The sequence below is a fragment of the Pseudorasbora parva genome, chromosome 16 (assembly GCF_024679245.1).
Source record: "Pseudorasbora parva isolate DD20220531a chromosome 16, ASM2467924v1, whole genome shotgun sequence".
In the NCBI taxonomy this organism is placed as follows: domain Eukaryota; kingdom Metazoa; phylum Chordata; class Actinopteri; order Cypriniformes; family Gobionidae; genus Pseudorasbora; species Pseudorasbora parva.
The window spans coordinates 24,959,642-24,977,214 of NC_090187.1; the positions used below are offsets into that span (position 1 = coordinate 24,959,642).

At 38.6% G+C, this 17,573-nt stretch overlaps 1 protein-coding gene across 11 annotated transcripts in view; it reads left to right on the top strand.

The window, feature by feature from the left end:
• Window positions 1-5,843: 5,843 nt before the first annotated feature.
• Window positions 5,844-17,573, top strand: part of c2cd5 (C2 calcium dependent domain containing 5) — a 53,221-nt gene continuing 41,491 nt past the window's right edge. For 2 of the 11 annotated variants that reach the window (XM_067420016.1, XM_067420017.1), the window contains exons 1-9: window positions 5,847-6,138; window positions 6,852-6,953; window positions 7,026-7,112; window positions 7,195-7,366; window positions 8,462-8,557; window positions 8,704-8,859; window positions 10,627-10,831; window positions 12,999-13,172; window positions 13,818-13,972. In XM_067420016.1, coding sequence (XP_067276117.1) covers window positions 6,864-6,953; window positions 7,026-7,112; window positions 7,195-7,366; window positions 8,462-8,557; window positions 8,704-8,859; window positions 10,627-10,831; window positions 12,999-13,172; window positions 13,818-13,972 — 1,135 coding nt within the window. In that variant the 5' untranslated portion in view covers window positions 5,847-6,138; window positions 6,852-6,863. Of the gene's footprint in view, window positions 6,139-6,851; window positions 6,954-7,025; window positions 7,113-7,194; window positions 7,367-8,461; window positions 8,558-8,703; window positions 8,860-10,626; window positions 10,832-12,998; window positions 13,173-13,817; window positions 13,973-15,422; window positions 15,621-17,573 lie in introns of all 11 variants that reach the window. The other 9 variants (XM_067420020.1, XM_067420026.1, XM_067420021.1 and 6 more) reach the window with 7 other exon arrangements.

The following is a 17,573-nucleotide window of genomic DNA, read 5'->3' on the forward strand; positions in this document are numbered from 1 at the left end:
TTATGCCAAATTACTGGTGCATTGTGTCTCTGGGGCAGTTGCGAATGGTCTGTCGGTCTCCTGTCTGATGTCACCTGCACCCTTGCTGTAGTATCTGGAACAGCAGTATTGACATGCATGGCCTGGAATGATTCAGTTATAGTATTTGTTTCTCTTACCGGTCGCTGGGCCGTGTTTATTTCTCTTTCAATGTGTGCCAGCTTGTTACGACCCAAAATAGGGACCAACATTAGAGCCATTCATAAAGGTGTATAAACCCAAATCACAAAGGCCATGGTAGTAAAAAGAAAGATTTATTTACAACAAATTAACAAAAACAAACAAACATATAAAACTTAAAGTAAGGACTGGTGAGCTAAACTAATCTAAACTACAACTCAGAGTTAATTCTTTCCTAACTCCCGAGAAACACAAAAGAAAATACATAAACAAATCTTCCGGGTCAGCTTCCTTACCTATGCTTTCCCACTAACCTAACATAACTAAACAAACAAAAACTCACCATCCTGTACAAAAGAAACCAGAAACACAACAGGTTTCCAGAGGTAGGCTCCCCCCCCCCTCCAAACTGAAGTTTCACCAGCAGCTCTTAAGTAGGCAGAGGCCTCAGGTGTTAGGCATAATCAGGCTCCACCCCCATCCAATTGGCAGCTATTCTCAGACAGGAAAGAAAACAAGAGAAAGAGTAGGGGCTCGTAACACCCCCACACATAAAACATTAAATATAATTAAAATAATTATTTTAATGAAGTCAGTACTCACCATCTATGATGAAACAAAACATTCAAAAATCCTAAAATGAGATTGCACAGCTCCAATTCATGCAAGCTCTTACCAGAATTGTCCAAGTCAGTGCTCACTGACCTAACCCATACCGAAGGAAAGGCTGGTAGTCCTCTAAAGAACAGTTCTCCATTCCAGCACTCAGAAAGCGCTTAAGAATCATAGAAGTGTTCACAAAAACAGTAGGCTTAGCTCTGGCATTTCTATGAAGTGCCAAACTCTGCCATAATATAACGATTTACAATAAGAGCAAAATGGCTTATGCATGATCGCAAACTCACTTAGCTTATCTGCTGCTTACTTGGCTAAAAGGGTCAAGTTCATTTCAAAATGCTTATCAAAAATGAACACTAGACTTCTGTACCAAAAGTATGTTTAAGAATCAGCTAAAACAGAAGCTTTGTCAACTAAAAATCACCTTCGGTTGACTCAAGAAGGTTATCAAAGCATCAAGGAGGTCCAAGCAGAGCAAAGTTGGTAGCACTTTGAGGTACACACGAAAAATCAAATAGCCTCCCTTTCAAATGCAAACTCTGGTTTGCGCATTAACCTCGATTGTTACTCCTACATTACAGTTCAAAGTTCCATTACATATGAAGATCTCAGCATCTTATTCTCTAGAAAAAAAATCAAGCTGAATTAAAATACAGCCTGCGAGATCTTTTAAAGAGCATCACTGGAGAACAGTTTCTAAGCCACTAACAGACACATTTTGTTGTCTCACGGCATTTGAATCTGCCACAAACAATCTCCATTTCTGAATTCACACATTGAAACCCAGGGTTTCTACAGCGATTTAGCTGTTCTAATGAAGGAGTCTAAACAAACTTCTCCAAATCAAAATTCTCCATCACAAATGTCACCTGACAAAACAGAAGCACTAACAAAGCCTACTGCAAAATACAATTAGGCAAATCCAGAAACTCTACCCCATAAACAAAACCAATGGCCGAAAAAAAAAAAAAAAAAAAGCGATTACACAAAAGAATGGCAAAGACAAGTGGTCAAATTAAGCACCAGTTAAACTGCCAAAACCAAAAGGGAACAAATGCTACAAAAAAGACACAAATAGCAATGCATTAAACACAAAGCATGCTACCGAAGAGACACGTAGCGATGCATTAAACACAAAGCATGCTACCGAAGAGACACGTAGCGATGCATTAAACACAAAGCATGCTACCGAAGAGACACGTAGCGATGCATTAAACACAAAGCATGCTACCGAAGAGACACGTAGCGATGCATTAAACAAAGCATGCTACAGAAGAGACATGTAGCGATGCATTAAACACACGCATGCTACAGGAAACAAGTAGCATTGGATTCAAAAGCACTTCGTTAAAACAAGTTACAAGAACTAAAGTAGCATTGCAAACAAAGGCAGTTAAGATCGATCCCGGACGAGCCCCCAATTTATGTTACGACCCAAAATAGGGACCAACATTAGAGCCATTCATAAAGGTGTATAAACCCAAATCACAAAGGCCATGGTAGTAAAAAGAAAGATTTATTTACAACAAATTAACAAAAACAAACAAACATATAAAACTTAAAGTAAGGACTGGTGAGCTAAACTAATCTAAACTACAACTCAGAGTTAATTCTTTCCTAACTCCCGAGAAACACAAAAGAAAATACATAAACAAATCTTCCGGGTCAGCTTCCTTACCTATGCTTTCCCACTAACCTAACATAACTAAACAAACAAAAACTCACCATCCTGTACAAAAGAAACCAGAAACACAACAGGTTTCCAGAGGTAGGCTTCCCCCCCCTCCAAACTGAAGTTTCACCAGCAGCTCTTAAGTAGGCAGAGGCCTCAGGTGTTAGGCATAATCAGGCTCCACCCCCATCCAATTGGCAGCTATTCTCAGACAGGAAGGAAAACAAGAGAAAGAGTAGGGGCTCGTAACACAGCTCCACCGATGTTCCTGGATCAGCAGTAATGGTCACTGTGAGGTCGTTTAATTTCTCATTAATACTCAATAACTCCGCCATACCACTGTCCTCTAGATCTTCCAGCTCACTCCTCAATAAATAGCTGCTGAGATACTTTATGAGTGAGAGACGGGTCACATTTGTCACATCTTTTACTAACGTGATGTGTAAAAAAGAGCATAGTTCCATTAATTTCTCTCTTGACAGTGTGCATAATTTTTCTCCTATCTCCTCCTGCAGACTCTGAAGTGCATCCATTCTTTTTCTTTCTCTGCAGTGTTTTTCAGTGTTTGGAGTGACAGTTACCTCACTGATCTGGGTCCCGTCGCTTCTGTAATCACTGTACCTTAAGCGCACGCACCACTTAACAAGCCTGGTCTCTCAACTTCACTCAGCTGCCTCACTGCTGTACATCTGGGTAAGTAGAGATGAATATGATTGGGTGGTCCTCGCTGATGTAAGAGTCAGATCACCCAACAATCATCCCAGCGGTGCCTCCAAATTTATGTAGCACTCCTGTAAGGGAGTACATTTGTAAATAACAAATCAGACGCGATGCTTCTCATTCATATTTTTACTGAGAATGAATTTGTGGCAATAAATGAACAATTATTACACACAACAATGTATGAACTGTCTTATTCATATAATTGTATACAGAATAAATGCATGAGCTCTCCTGGTGTACTTCCCCTTTAAATGTGCATCTCAAATTCACCGTGAATGAGTATACACTCAAAGTAGTGCAAATCCACACTAAACATCCACACTCTTTATATTTACAAGCCCACATCTCATACAAAACACACACAATACAAATCATACAGTTTATAGAACAACTCAACCGCATACATTTAATCGTCCTCTAGACACACATGATTTGCGCGCGAACCGCATGCTCCACAGCCGATAACTCTACAGCTTTACGTTGTACTCGGCCCGTATCACACTCCAAGTAATAATAAAACACAATACTCTTAGAAAATACATCTAGAAACACTAATAATTCACATGTGTGCAAATGTACGCTTCATATACCTGTAAGGGAGTACATTTGTAAATAACAAATCAGACGCGATGCTTCTCATTCATATTTTTACTGAGAATGAAGCGTCTCGCGAGAACTCCCCAGCTATGAGCAAACGCACGCACACAAACACGACCAATCAGATGCACCCATCCCAAATGTATTAACAGTTAATTTTAAACCTCATACTAATTTACTAAACGTGTTAATTAATGCAAAACATAACATTTCAACGTCCTTACTAACATTAATATTTAATAATTATTTAAACTGATTACTTCATTAAACCTTATGTAAACACATACAGTACATCTAATTCAGCATATTACAATCGCGCGTTAAATATCGGACACACTAGCACTCGCTGGGCAGGAGGAGATTTATGCGATGGTCTGGGAAGAGTCTGGGGGTTTGTTTGGTAATATTTTGAATTAATATTAATAAAAAAGTAGCAGTGTAATAAAACCGGAAAAATCACTCATTTTGGCGCCCCTAGCATTTGCCTATTTCGCCTATGCCACGGGCCGGCCCTGCCCAGCTAACAGGGAACGTTCTCAGAACGTTGGCTAACGTTCTCTGAAAGTTCTCTCAACGTTATCAAAAAACGTTCTCGCAGTAACGTTATTAGAACGTTGTGCCAACGTTATTTGCTATAGAGAAACGTTCTAAAAACGTTAGCTATAAAACGTTATTCTTACATTGTTAGTGGAACGTTTTAAAAACGTTACTACATTAAAAAAGTATTAGTCATTACAAATTAGTCATACAGCTTTTTTCTCAAACTTCAGATACATAATTTGTATATCCAGAGATAACTTAATGACACTTAAATGCTATTTTCGTGTATATATTATTTTTTTTACAATCAGAAGAAAAATCTAGTAAACTAATTATGTACTAAATATAAATGTAATATAAATATAAAAGTCAATTATAAAAGTGGTTTTAGCTTTTTTTAAGAAAGAATAAGATGTCAATAAACAAAAGCAAGTACAGTAAAGCAGAAAACAGGAATATTTTATTTGATCATACTCCACACCCTTATAAGAACGTTATTTAACGTTCTTAGAACCTAATGAGAACGTTAATACAACGTTCCACAAACTGGAGATTTCAACGTTCCTAGAACATTCAAAAACGTTTTTAGAACTTAATGGGAACGTTAGGGAAACGTTCTTATAACCTAAAATTGTTAGCTGGGTGGTTTGGGTTGCTAGGGTGCTCAACAATGGTTCTGTGGTTCTATTTTTTTACGGTCTATGGGCATGGCTAGGAAGTGTTGAAAGTGATTGGTGATTGGCTGCTTGCTGTCCTGAGTCAAACAAGCCCACCCTCACGTTTCTATGAAACTTCTATCCAAAGATATCAGATACACTGTAAATTTTTTTCCTGTAAAATAACAGTAAAGAGCTGGCAGCAGAGACGCCAGCAGTATACCGGTATTTTTGTGGTATTCATACACAAGTTTTACCGAATGACCTGACATTTCGGGACATGCGTATAAGCAAGTGAAAACATGAATTTTTCAAATAGTTTATAGAAAGGTGTCAGGTGTCTGAATAATGTCACATTATGTCACATGATATTGACTGCATGATGTGTGTGACACCAAAATGGTGTCTTTATATTGGTTACTCTGAATTACATCAATAAAATTCATTTTTTCGGACATTCTTTCTCTTAACAAAGCAACGACGTCTACACAAACATTGCACGAACATTTAAATACACTCCAGGGTTTCGAACATAGGGTTTCGAATGATAGAAAGCCATATGCTTATCGCTGAAATAACCCTTTAACGAGTGTTTTTTTTTTTTTTTTTTTACTTAAATGATTTTAGCAAATGGCTGCAATAGTAGGCTATAACAAAGTTTTATTTATTTATTTTTTACACTGGCTTTTGATGCAATGGGATTACTTTAATACTGAATTTTAATCCTCGACAATTGGGAAAGGTTCAATGATTATTTTTGCAATTATTTTATAGTGTGAATGTCTAGGACACTGTATGATGGGAAAAAAAACTGAAGATGAAAGTCAAAAATATAAATAAATAAAAAAACAGCACACATCAGACCGAATGGCGTTAATGTCCGTGACCCGGATGTGCTCTGCCGTGCCCGCCCCTCCCACCTGCGTGTGCGTGAGCGATGCGCCTGATTCTGCGCAAGCCGTTGCTGTTGCATTGCATCTGACAGACGATTTTATTTTTGAAATTAGCCGTATAAACAACATCTACATTTTGATATGATTGTGACCAAAATGCTTCACAGAATCGACGCTGCACCTTCCTGAGACCTAATCATGATACAAGAAGCGTTTCAATCGGCGCGAGGATCGAGGGAGAGACTTTAATGTCAGATTGATCCGCTAAGGTGAAACTCTGGTAAGCTGACAGGATCAAAAACGCTCAAATCTACCTCAGTAGGGTATTCACAGATCATTATAGAAGCATGCGTGTGTGTCTAATATAGTACTGCTGGGATATATTGACAATGTGAGGGGAGCTAAACTGTTTACTGTCGGAACCATACAGAGCTATTCATATTAATTGTTTAAAAATGATTAGCGGTTTATGTATAACATGCTTTCGGGTTATTATTTTACGTTTAATGATTTTGTTTAAAAAAAATTAAGAATGTGCATGAGACTGAGACTAGTCTGCTAACTGTGATGTGAACCCCTAATGATTAACTTGTATAATTATTTTCTCACAATCTATATAACGTTACATAATCTTTACTTTTGATGACTAACGTTACTATTACCTCGTTTTTACACGAAGAAGGTGCCTGTTTTGCATGGAACATGATCTTTACTTTATCCTAATGAATTTTGGCATAAAAGAAAAAAAGATAATTTTGACAATACAAATTGTGTACAATGTATTTTTGTAGGCTATTGCCACAAATATACCCTTGCGACTTATTGCGACTTGCCCCTTCTGTCGGTCCTCTAATCTGTCTAAAGCATCTGTTGTGGTCACCTGTTCTAATTATGGATGTGGGACAGGATGCTTAGGATCAGTTTTTTGTTTTGTTTAACCATAATCCAGTGTGCAAACAGAATATTTGTGTTTATGTGTGTTTAAATAAAAAGATTAAAGGAAAAATGCCGGGAAAGTTAAAGGCGAAGATTGTTGCAGGGCGGCACCTGCCCGTCATGGACCGTGCCAGCGATCTCACAGATGCCTTTGTGGAGGTCAGTTCAAGTTTTGAGAAACAACCCTCATTATATATTGTAGATAAGCACTTATAAAGTTTCGTTCCACAGGTGAAATTCGGAAACACAACATTTAAAACGGATGTGTACCCCAAGTCCCTGAATCCTCAGTGGAATTCCGAGTGGTTCAAATTTGAGGCAAGCTCTTCCTTCTTTGACCTGCTAAAGTTTGGACTTTAATGGAGTTTATTAATGATGTTTATCTTTCTTTTGCCTTCAGGTGGATGATGAAGATTTGCAGGATGAGCCATTGCAGATAACCGTTCTTGACCATGACACATACAGTGCTAATGATGCAATTGGAAAGGTGTACATTGACATTGACCCTTTGCTCTGCAGTGAAGCTGCTACTGTCATCTCAGGCTGGCTCCCCATTTATGACACTATATATGGTGTGTATCCATAAGCAAATTTTGGGCTTTTTTAAAAACCTGGCTGAGTGGAACCTGGCACGTTTTCTCCTATATAGTTAAGTTTTTTAGGCATAAATGAAGACAGCAATTGCGCTCAGATCCACAACAAATCAATCGGTCCAATATCACCTGTATGAGGTGGTTTCATCCTGCTAAAAAATAAACTGTAGTGGTTTTCTTGTTGTGAGACACCGCAATCTGAACCCAACGGACTAGGGTTGTGCTGATAGATGAGCCATCGCCGATGGCTAACATTCCCCTCCTCTCAGTGTTATATCCTCTATTAAGCCAAAAACACTTAATTCAAGCCCTTTCAGCTCTGTGCGCATTCTCTCTTTTATCCATATGTGTGCCACATTAACAGAGCTTAACGCTCAAACGCAACCCCCGATGTCATTGTCCATCGCAGTGTTTCACTGAATGCCACATTGTCTGATGCCAATTTGGTAGACATCGCCCAACCCTACAGAGGACCAGTCTGTATCACAATATATGATGGGTAATCACATATGCTGCATGAAAAGCAGCAGTGTTTGTTTCGTTAAAGCCTCTCAAAATGAATCGTGGCATGAAATTAAAATTTGGTCAGGCAAACATATTTCAGAACAACTGTCCAAAACACATAAAAATACTGAATTAAATTGCATCAATTCACAAAAAAATAATTTGGCCAACGGGAAAATGTAGATGTGATCAATCACTAGAACCTTTTTCAATTGCAGACCTGATTTTTTTTTTTACGATGTAGTACAACAGCTGCTATTAAGAACCATAATAAGCCTCTGAAGCTGTTTATCGAATGACTGCTATGGACGGAATCCTGGAACATAAAAAGGTGCACACTGACCAATGAGAAGATAGGTTACTTGCATGTGACTTATTGTAACAAGTTTTGGTCCTTTTAGAAATGTTTTCTTGTGAAAGTGACCCAAACCAAGAAGAAATTGAAACATTGTAATAATTTGAATCCCTGTTTTGGAACAAAGCAAACAAACTTCAGGTCTGAAAATGCCCTTAGTCTGTAATATTGAAGAGTTGTGAATAGTTTTGTTGTGATGATATGCTTGTGTTCAGGTATAAGAGGGGAAATTAATGTGCTGGTGAAGGTTGATCTCTTCAACGACCTGAACCGCTTCAGACAGTCTTCATGTGGGGTTAAATTCTTCTGTAGTAAGTATATCATCTACTTCCATTGCCTCCTGTACTTATTTATTCTATCTGACAACCTGCTTCCTTCACTATCTATCCTGCTTACATTTCTCTCTTTATTTTGATCTTTCTCTGAGAATTTTCACTCACATTCATTTATTCTTCAGCAACCTCCATTCCCCGATGTTACCGGGCCGTTATGATTCATGGCTTTGTGGAAGAGCTTGTGGTGAATGAGGATCCAGAGTACCAGTGGATCGATCGTATCAGAACCCCTCGTGCATCCAACGAGGCCCGACAGAGACTCATCTTTCTCATGTCAGGTACACAATCTGTGTTCAAGAGAAACAGAAAGATATATGTATGAGATAACCATTGTTCCATTAACTGTTACACCTCTAATATATGTGTATGTATATATATATATACCCGGCCTGCAGTATCCCTCTCAGAGACTGAAGCTTTCGCGCCTTGATCGCCCCCCCGGTGACCGGTCCCAGTATAGTCGCCCCTCTGTGTTTTCTAATGGACGCGAGGCAAACTAAACTGTAAAATTACACCTCAAATATTTTTTCACCAAAGTTAGTTTATGTCATTGAAGGCAGTTATCATCACAATGATTTCATTTCAAGTGTTTTTTTTAAATAAGTTTAGTTTTACTTAGTTATCTGATGCTATAAAAACGGGGGGTGTGACATCATGATTGACAGCTGAGATTGACATCTTCTCTGAGTGAAGTTGTCACTGAGGCACTAACTGATTTTTGGGAGCAGATTGGAGCTTTAGCTTTAATTTCTACATTTCCATAACTGTTTATTTCACACCAACATAATTAATTGTTCTGCATCTGTGAGAGTGTGGGCGAGCTTTTGATATCGCAGCAGTACTTCCTGCTCTCTACTGCGCAACTCTGGTCCCGAAATCGCTACTGCGCAAACTCGCTACTGCGCAAACTCGGTCCCAAGATGTCAGCGCCGTGCATGCCACCTGACAGCTTCAACTATGGCAAGCAGAAACGGATGATGTCGAGTCATCCATATTTTTTAACGGTTTATGATATATAAACAGTAAGGAAAATAAGTATTTGAACACCCTGCTATTTTACAAGTTTTCCCACTTGGAAATCATGGAGGGGTTTGAAATTATCATTGTAGGTGCATGTCCACTGTGAGAGACATAATCTAAAAAAAAATCCAGAAATCACAATAAATATATTTTTTAACTGTTTAATTGTATGATACAGCTGGTCAATGACCTGAAAAGAGCTGGGACCACCGTTTTCAAGGTGACTGTTGGTATTACAATAAGACGGTATGGGTTGAAATAATGCATGGCACGAAAGGTTCCCCTGCTTAAACCAGCACATGTCCAGGCCTGTCTTAAGTTTGACGTTCACAGCACCATGCAGGAGGCAGACACCAGTTTCCCGGGCACTTCTGTGGACACACCAGGGTCGGCGCAGAAGTCCCAAGCTGTTCCACTGCCTCAGTGCAAGACGAAACAGCGGCGCAGCCGAGAAGCGGAACATCCCAACATCATGCCGGATGCTGATGACGCTAGCCCGGTGCAAACTTTAGCCACCATGCAGCTCAAGCCCGAGGGAGACCACCAGTGAGCAGCCGACACCCAGAAGAGAGAGCAGTCGCAGCGAGTAACATCAAACGTCCTTCAAACCATAAGCAACCGCAACATTTCAAACATAAACATCAGAGAAGCGGTGAAGAACGGCGAACGGCAAACAACGTCCTCTCAGTGGCTGCCAGCAATCCGCAACCGTCCCAATTGTAGCTCTGACTGTTAGACTAGTCACAAACATAATAAAATAAAATATAATATAATCTAATTGTACAGTTAACATGATTTGTGGGTGGAGAAGCGGCAAACAGACAACGCCAGCATCCTCTCCCCCACGTTGCCATAATCAAGTCTGTCTATCCCTAATATTTACTCCGACTTCTTTACTACTTTAAGTTGCTTTGGTTAAGGTCATCTGCTTAAAGACAACCTACTGTGTGCAATCTGACAACAACAACTCCTGAAAATATTTTCTTGGCTCATGTGGTGTGTAAATATATATGTTTCTGTTGTAGGTGAATTGCAGAGGAAGATTGGTTTGAAGGTGCTGGAGATGGGAGGAAATGCAGTGGTCGGGTACCTGCAGTGCTTCGATCTGGAAGGGGAATCAGGCCTTGTGGTTCGTGCCATCGGGACAGCATGCACACTTGAGAAAATCAGCACATTCCCCGCCACAGCCACACTCCCCAGCAACTCATCTCCTTCAAAAGACATGAAAGAGTAAGTGTCACAAAAGATAAAATGTCAATGTTTATGAGTACGTGCATGTCAGAATCAAGTCTTGCATTATTTTGTAAAGAGATTTGGATTTTTTTTTTTTACAGCTATCTCAGTTAATCTGCAGTACATTCATTTAATTTCTTTTAAACTGAAAAATAGGTAAATAATTGAATTTTGGATGAGGAATGAAAGTATTATGATAGAAAAAAGTAAAATGAAAGGAATTATTTTAGAAATCACAATGCATCCATGGAATTTTACACCTCTTTAATAAAATAAAAATAGAGGCTGTTTGTTTTGAATTTTCACTCACTGTACACTACCATTCGAAGTGTTGGAGGTCTGCATTGATTTGATCGAAAAGTAAAACATAAATACATTAAAAATATTAATATTCTGAAATATTATTATAATTACATTTTAATAGAAAAATACAATTTATTCCTGTAATGCAAAGCTGAATTTTTATCATTATCCAATCTTTAGAGTCGCATGGTCCTTCAGATATCATTCTAATATGTGCATTTCCTGCCCCTGAAAACTGTTGAAAAAATGTAAATGCATATATTTTGTAAAAAAAAAAGAATAAGCAGCACATGCTTATTAATTTTTTTGTAAACATTAAATAGATAACATTTTTTAATGAATTGAAGTTTCAAAAGAACAGCATTTAATTAAAATAGATTTTAAAAAATCTATTAAAAACATCCTTGCTGAATAAAACTATTCATTTAAAAAAAAAAAAATATCTAACTGACTGCAAATGTTTGAATGGTAGTGTTTCGTGATTAACGTTTGCATCTATTTATTTAGCAGACATTTTTATCCCCAGCAGTTTTTTATTATTAAAATAATTTATTAAAATGTTCTAACATTCCTTTTGGTTTTATTAAGCAGGTGTTAATGCATCATGAAAAAGAAGAATATGCTGTACAATTGCTCACTGTTTTATGTTTATATATTTATAATTGAGTATGAGGGTGTGTGTGTTTGTTTTATGAGTTGCTGTTTTATTATTTCGACAAAAAATGCATTCTCAACACACAAACACACCACAATCTTGTTCTCCCCTGCATGTCCTCTATCTACTTCTTGCTCTCGCTGTCTTTTACTTCTGACGTTCTCCTGCATGCTGCATCTGTCCTGCACTAGCATGCGTTTGTGTTGGGCGGCTTAAAGGTTAAATGCTGTACTGTTGTGCATTTCAGAACTAGCCGTGTTTTGCATCCGGAGTGCTGTCTTGAGTCTGTTGTTTTTTGTGTTTGTGTTGTCTTTTCTCTACTATATAAGGAGCTATGAACTTTTGAATGGCAGTGACCCGCCTAACTAGACAGCATCTTTGGTGCCATCTAGGTAGTCAGCTCACTAGGTTTTAATAAACAGCCAATATGGACTTTTCTACCTGTTTTTTTTTTTAAACGGTCTGCCGTAGGGTGTGCGTAGGGGTGGGAATCTCTTAAGCACCTCACAATCTGATCCAATTCGAATTTTGGGTAATCATGATTTTAAAATGATTCTTGAGCCAAAGTTTTTTTCCCCTTAATAATCAGTCACAAGTTTAACAATATCAAATAAATATGTGTATTTTTATTGACTTACTTATATAATTATAAGTACTACTTCAAATAATAACAAATTACTAATAAATCAAAATAATTGTATGTAAAAATGATTATAAACTATCTAAATTGCTTCAAAGCATATATTCTAAAAAATAGCTTTAAAAGCAATTATAAAACAAGCAATAAACAAAAAATGCTTTTAGTATCTGAGAATATTTAAGTATCTAAAAGTTTTTCAGACAAGGGCAGTGAGGAATAGTTTTTTATTTTTTATTGCTGACATCATAGAAGTGGCAGGTCTAATAGCTTGTGCAGATCTATTTTTACCTATCAGATATTAAGAACAAAATCCAAGAAAACACACCTAAGTATCTGAAAGCAAACTTCTGTCAATACTTGTGTTTCATATATGGAATTTATAGTGCATTCCACATTGGCATAGATGATATATCTAGAGAATACATTATTTTTCTCCCACCCCTATGTGTGCGTGTGCATGTTTGTGTTATGTCAACGTTACGTGCGTGCATCCACGTTCTCTGTGATTGTACAGTACACAGTGTGTGTGTGTTTAATGTATGAAATCTGCGTGAATGTGTGTGTAGCTCTCCGCAGGCTGCTCCTTCCACTCTCGGATGTCGTTCCACACACAGCAGTCCAGTACACAGTGCAAGCAGTCGTCTTTCTCAGGGCTTCTCCGTTTCTGTGCCAACACTGCTGTTCGCCGGTATGAAACCCAGACACAGGAGCTCAGAAGCCCCCAGAGCCAGGCAGTGTAGGCAGGTACCCCACGATCCCCATGACCCTGGCACGGACCTCTCACCACCCCCTGTTCTTCATTGGCAGACAGCTACGACATCACCAGACCCCCCTCCCTTCAGCTGCCAAAGCAACCTCGTTTACAGCTTTAAAACACCTCTGACCAATCAGTCAGCTGCATTCAGCTGTCACTCACGGAGTGTATCCAATCAGAGATGTGGGTTTAGCTTCTGTGTTTTTAAGTTGTGCGTGTCCCTTTATTCTCCGGCAGGGTTGTTGAATTTTACATTTTGGCCTTGTAAGGGCAGTAGTCGACCCTTGTTATCAAAGCGTTGTGCTTTGGTTGGCTGAAACACGCTTCTTGTTCATCTCATTTGCGTTCTGCCTCTTTTTCAGTTTTCACAGTGTTGGATTTTTCTCCATTTATTTTTTTCTATCCCACCCACTATGTCACGTGCGTTCATGTCCCTTGTTGACATCCTCACACGCTCTACCCTTTCAGCTGCAAGCAGTCAACACTTTTCCTTCTTTCTTTCTCTGCCTCTATTCCTTCACACAAAGGCACACATGCACAAGCTCAAACACACATACACGGGCACAGTCCTCATGTATGACCCTGTGAGTCCGTGTGTGTTGATGGTGTGTGTTACTCCTTGCTCTGACAGGCCAGGTTTTGGGGAGGAGGCCCCAGGCGTCCCGTTGTCCTCAGGACCCCCCACCCCTCTGAGAGCACAAACCTTCTCTTCCTTCTCCCCCTCCAAGTCCTACAGTCGTCAGTCCTCCTCCTCTGACACAGAGCTCAGCCTAACCCCCAAAACTGGTAAGATACCCGTCCCCACCTGACCTCAGACACACTACCAGACACGCTCTCTCTCTTTCAACTGGCCTTGATTTTAATTAGAGATGGACTGAAAGGAAAATCCTGGGCCGAAACCTAAAATTCTTGATGCACGTGGCTGAAAGTGCATTTTTATAATATAATTGTATTAGTATTAGATTTTTTTAAGTATTAAATAATTGAATTTGAAAGCCAATAAAATAAAACAACTACACTTTTATTTAAAGTAATACCAAAATTGGACAGAAAATATATTAAAATAATATTAAATATCAATATATTATCCTTTGAAATTATTATACAGATTATTATTATTTTAGACCAATGATCAAAATATGTATAGTCCTACAAAGCTATTATTATTAGAACATGTAAGCAGAGCTTAGTGGGGAATAGATCAGTGAACAAGATTGTATTGTAATTTTACTTTTTACCTTTTTTCTCTTTTGCCAAAACCCGAAAATGCCGTTTTCGGCTCATAATTTCAGTGCATCCCTAATTTAAATCCATATCAGTGTGCTGACCCCATTATCAAGGCCTAGAGGAAGAGGGTGTAGGGCACAGTGTCTCCGTTTATTATTGTCTTTTTAATTGTATTTTTTTTTATGTTTGTTTCATTGTCCCTCCATTATTTGTTTATCTGCATGTGCAAAATGTTTTTTATTTGATTTAAGGCTGTGATCTTGGATTTTGCACATGGAATTTAAAGAAATTATTAACTTCATAATTAACTTCATTCTTTTATCTTTCCATGGATGCAAACTACTCACCTATTTTGTATAACAAACTGGTGATTTAGCATATAGGTAACTTATTTGTTTCACGCTGAACCAAGGAGCTTATATTTTTACAGAAAGGTAACATTTTTAAAGGGATGAGTGGCTCTGTCATTATTTACTCACCCTCATGTCGTTCCAGACCTGTGTGAGTTACTTTCCTATGTGTAATGCAAGAAATGTTTTTTGTCCATACTATGGAAGTCAATGGGGACCAATGTTGTTTGGTTAATTAAGCTTGTTTCATTAAGTTAAATCACCATAAAAAAGCTTTTTTTTTTCTTAAAAGTCTTCTCAGGTGATAAGACAGCTTTGTATGAGAAGCAAACTGAGTTAGTCAAAGTCAAGTCAAAGCTCTACAAACTACAAATGACAACTACAAAAAAAGTCAAAAGTCATTCTGACAAAAGTTTCCGTTTTGGATGTCAATTTTGTATGAACATCTTTGTATGAATATACCTTCAAAAACAACCTGTTGGAAATAAAACACTGGGAAACTTTCTGACCTTTACCTCTCGTCAGTTTGCATCCCTGTCTTTCTGATTTCCTTTTTCTTTTTACATTTAAGTCACCCTCCCCCCTTTTTTTTTCCTCATGTGATGTCTTCATACCGTTTCTCCCCAAACTCTCCTTCTCTCTCATTCTTTCTCTGTCAGCGAGGATATTTCTGTGTCCCAGTACTTCCGCCCTTGAGTCTGAATCATCTTCCCTCCCCTCTGTCCATCTGCCCCGTCACTTTCGGCCAGGGATGGCCTCCTGGAGTTCAACTCCTCCCCCACTCCATGTCAGCCAATCAGACACAGCCATGCTGAGAAAGAGCGTGTCTTTCAGTGAGGAACTGCTGCTGGCCTCTGGTAGGACTCACCCACTGCTGTCCCTATGACCTTTGACCCTTGGTGCAGTGACTGCATCCAGTGTGACCACACCAATCCCTGTGCTGCCCACTGGCAGAATACCATGGCTGTCTATGCATAAATCGTACTAACAAATGGATTTTTCCTTATTTGCCCCCTCATACCTTTTATCGAACAAATGCACTCTGAGTGCTTATGATAGAGCAGTGTGGTTTAATGTCTTTTGAGCATTCTGATTTAACAAAGCCCCACTTGCATGTTTTTTCAGCCTGACTACAAGTTAGATTTCTCCACCAATGGAAGAGCAAACCAACGGCCCTCAGTCACCTCTCATTGGCTGGTTCCATAAAATCTCATTTCCTAGTGCCTGGGCTCTGAGCTTGTGTGTCTGAAACTGTGTTTGTTAATTGTTTTAATCTGTCTAAATGTTATGACCAGATGAAGTTTCCCAGCAAGGGAATGAGTAAAGTTAAAACTGCTTGTGAAAAATGTTTCTGAATGTTTTCTATGTGTTGATATTTGTATTTATTTTAAGTGTTTATCCAACTTATGTAATTACATTTTTAGAATATAAAGTTTGCCTTGTTTTCAGTATAAATGCGAACATATGCAATTCAAGAGGAATTTACATTTTTATATTAGACCGCTGCTCTTCCTAATAGTGTAGACAGTCACTATATTGGCTATGAAGCGTATGTGCACCAAATTAATTATACCACCGTTCAAAAATTATAAAGTATAATGTTACAAAATATTTATATTTTAAATATTTTTCTTTTTTAAATATTTTATATTTTAAACTTTATCACCAAATACTGGAAAAAATGTTACCACAATAATATTAAAGGAACTGTATGTAAGAAATGTATTTCAATTAATCATAACATGGCCCTGATATGTCACTAGATATTAAGAAGTCATGTTAATTTCAAATACTTATATCACTGACAACAGTAGTCTGGCCAGGATATTGTCATTTAAAAAGTTGTTGTCGCAGCCCTCAACTGATGTTGACATGTTCTGTTTTGGCCTGAAGCTCCACCCTCCACCAATATACCAATCACGAAGTCAGTAGTTTGGGCATCTGGGTTGCCAGATCTGCTCTAGTAACCACAGCTGCAGCTCATAGACTGTAAAAAAATATGGACGTAGCGTCCGTGACGTCACCCATAGGATTCTGATAAGCCGTTCTGAAGCTTAAAGTAGAGGCGAGCTGGGCGTTGCCATCTTGTGAGCGAGTCATCGCGTGTCACTCCCGGATAACAGAAAATGGGCAAAAAGGCGGGATGTGCGCGGAGCTGAGGTGACGCAATGACTATAGACGGCGGATAAATGGCTATCCACTTGTAACCACGCCCTTAATTATGCAGAACCTTAAGGCTTTATATAACGTAAACGAATGAGTTATAAAAAAATTCACTCCCCTCAGAGTTGTCATGAAGATCAACCTTAGCCTTATAAGCCAAAACCACAATTTGTACCAGGCTGTAAACATGTTTTTTTCTGCTTTAAAGTTGAGAATTTTAACATGGGGCTCAATGAGATTCTGCTCCCTTCTGGAGCCTGTCCCTAGTGGCCAGTTGAGGAATTGCAGTTTACATTACTTCCGTATTGGCTTCAAGAGAGATCGCGGGAGGTTGCCGCTTGCTGCAGCTACAAACATTCCCGCTGGATCCTGCAGCTTTTCTGGCAACCTCGAGTCAGGGGGCAGGAGGAGAGGGAATAGTGTTTGCACTGCAGTACCAGTTTTGGCCACAATCTTACATACGCTTCCTTTAAGCAGAACAACTGTTTTCAACATGTTTTGACATTGAATGTTTATTGGGCAGCAAATCAGCCATAATATAATAATTTCTGAAGGATCATATGACACTGAAGACTGGAGTAATGAGACTGCAAATTCAGCTTTACACCACAGAAATAAATTACATTTTACTATATATTACAATATAA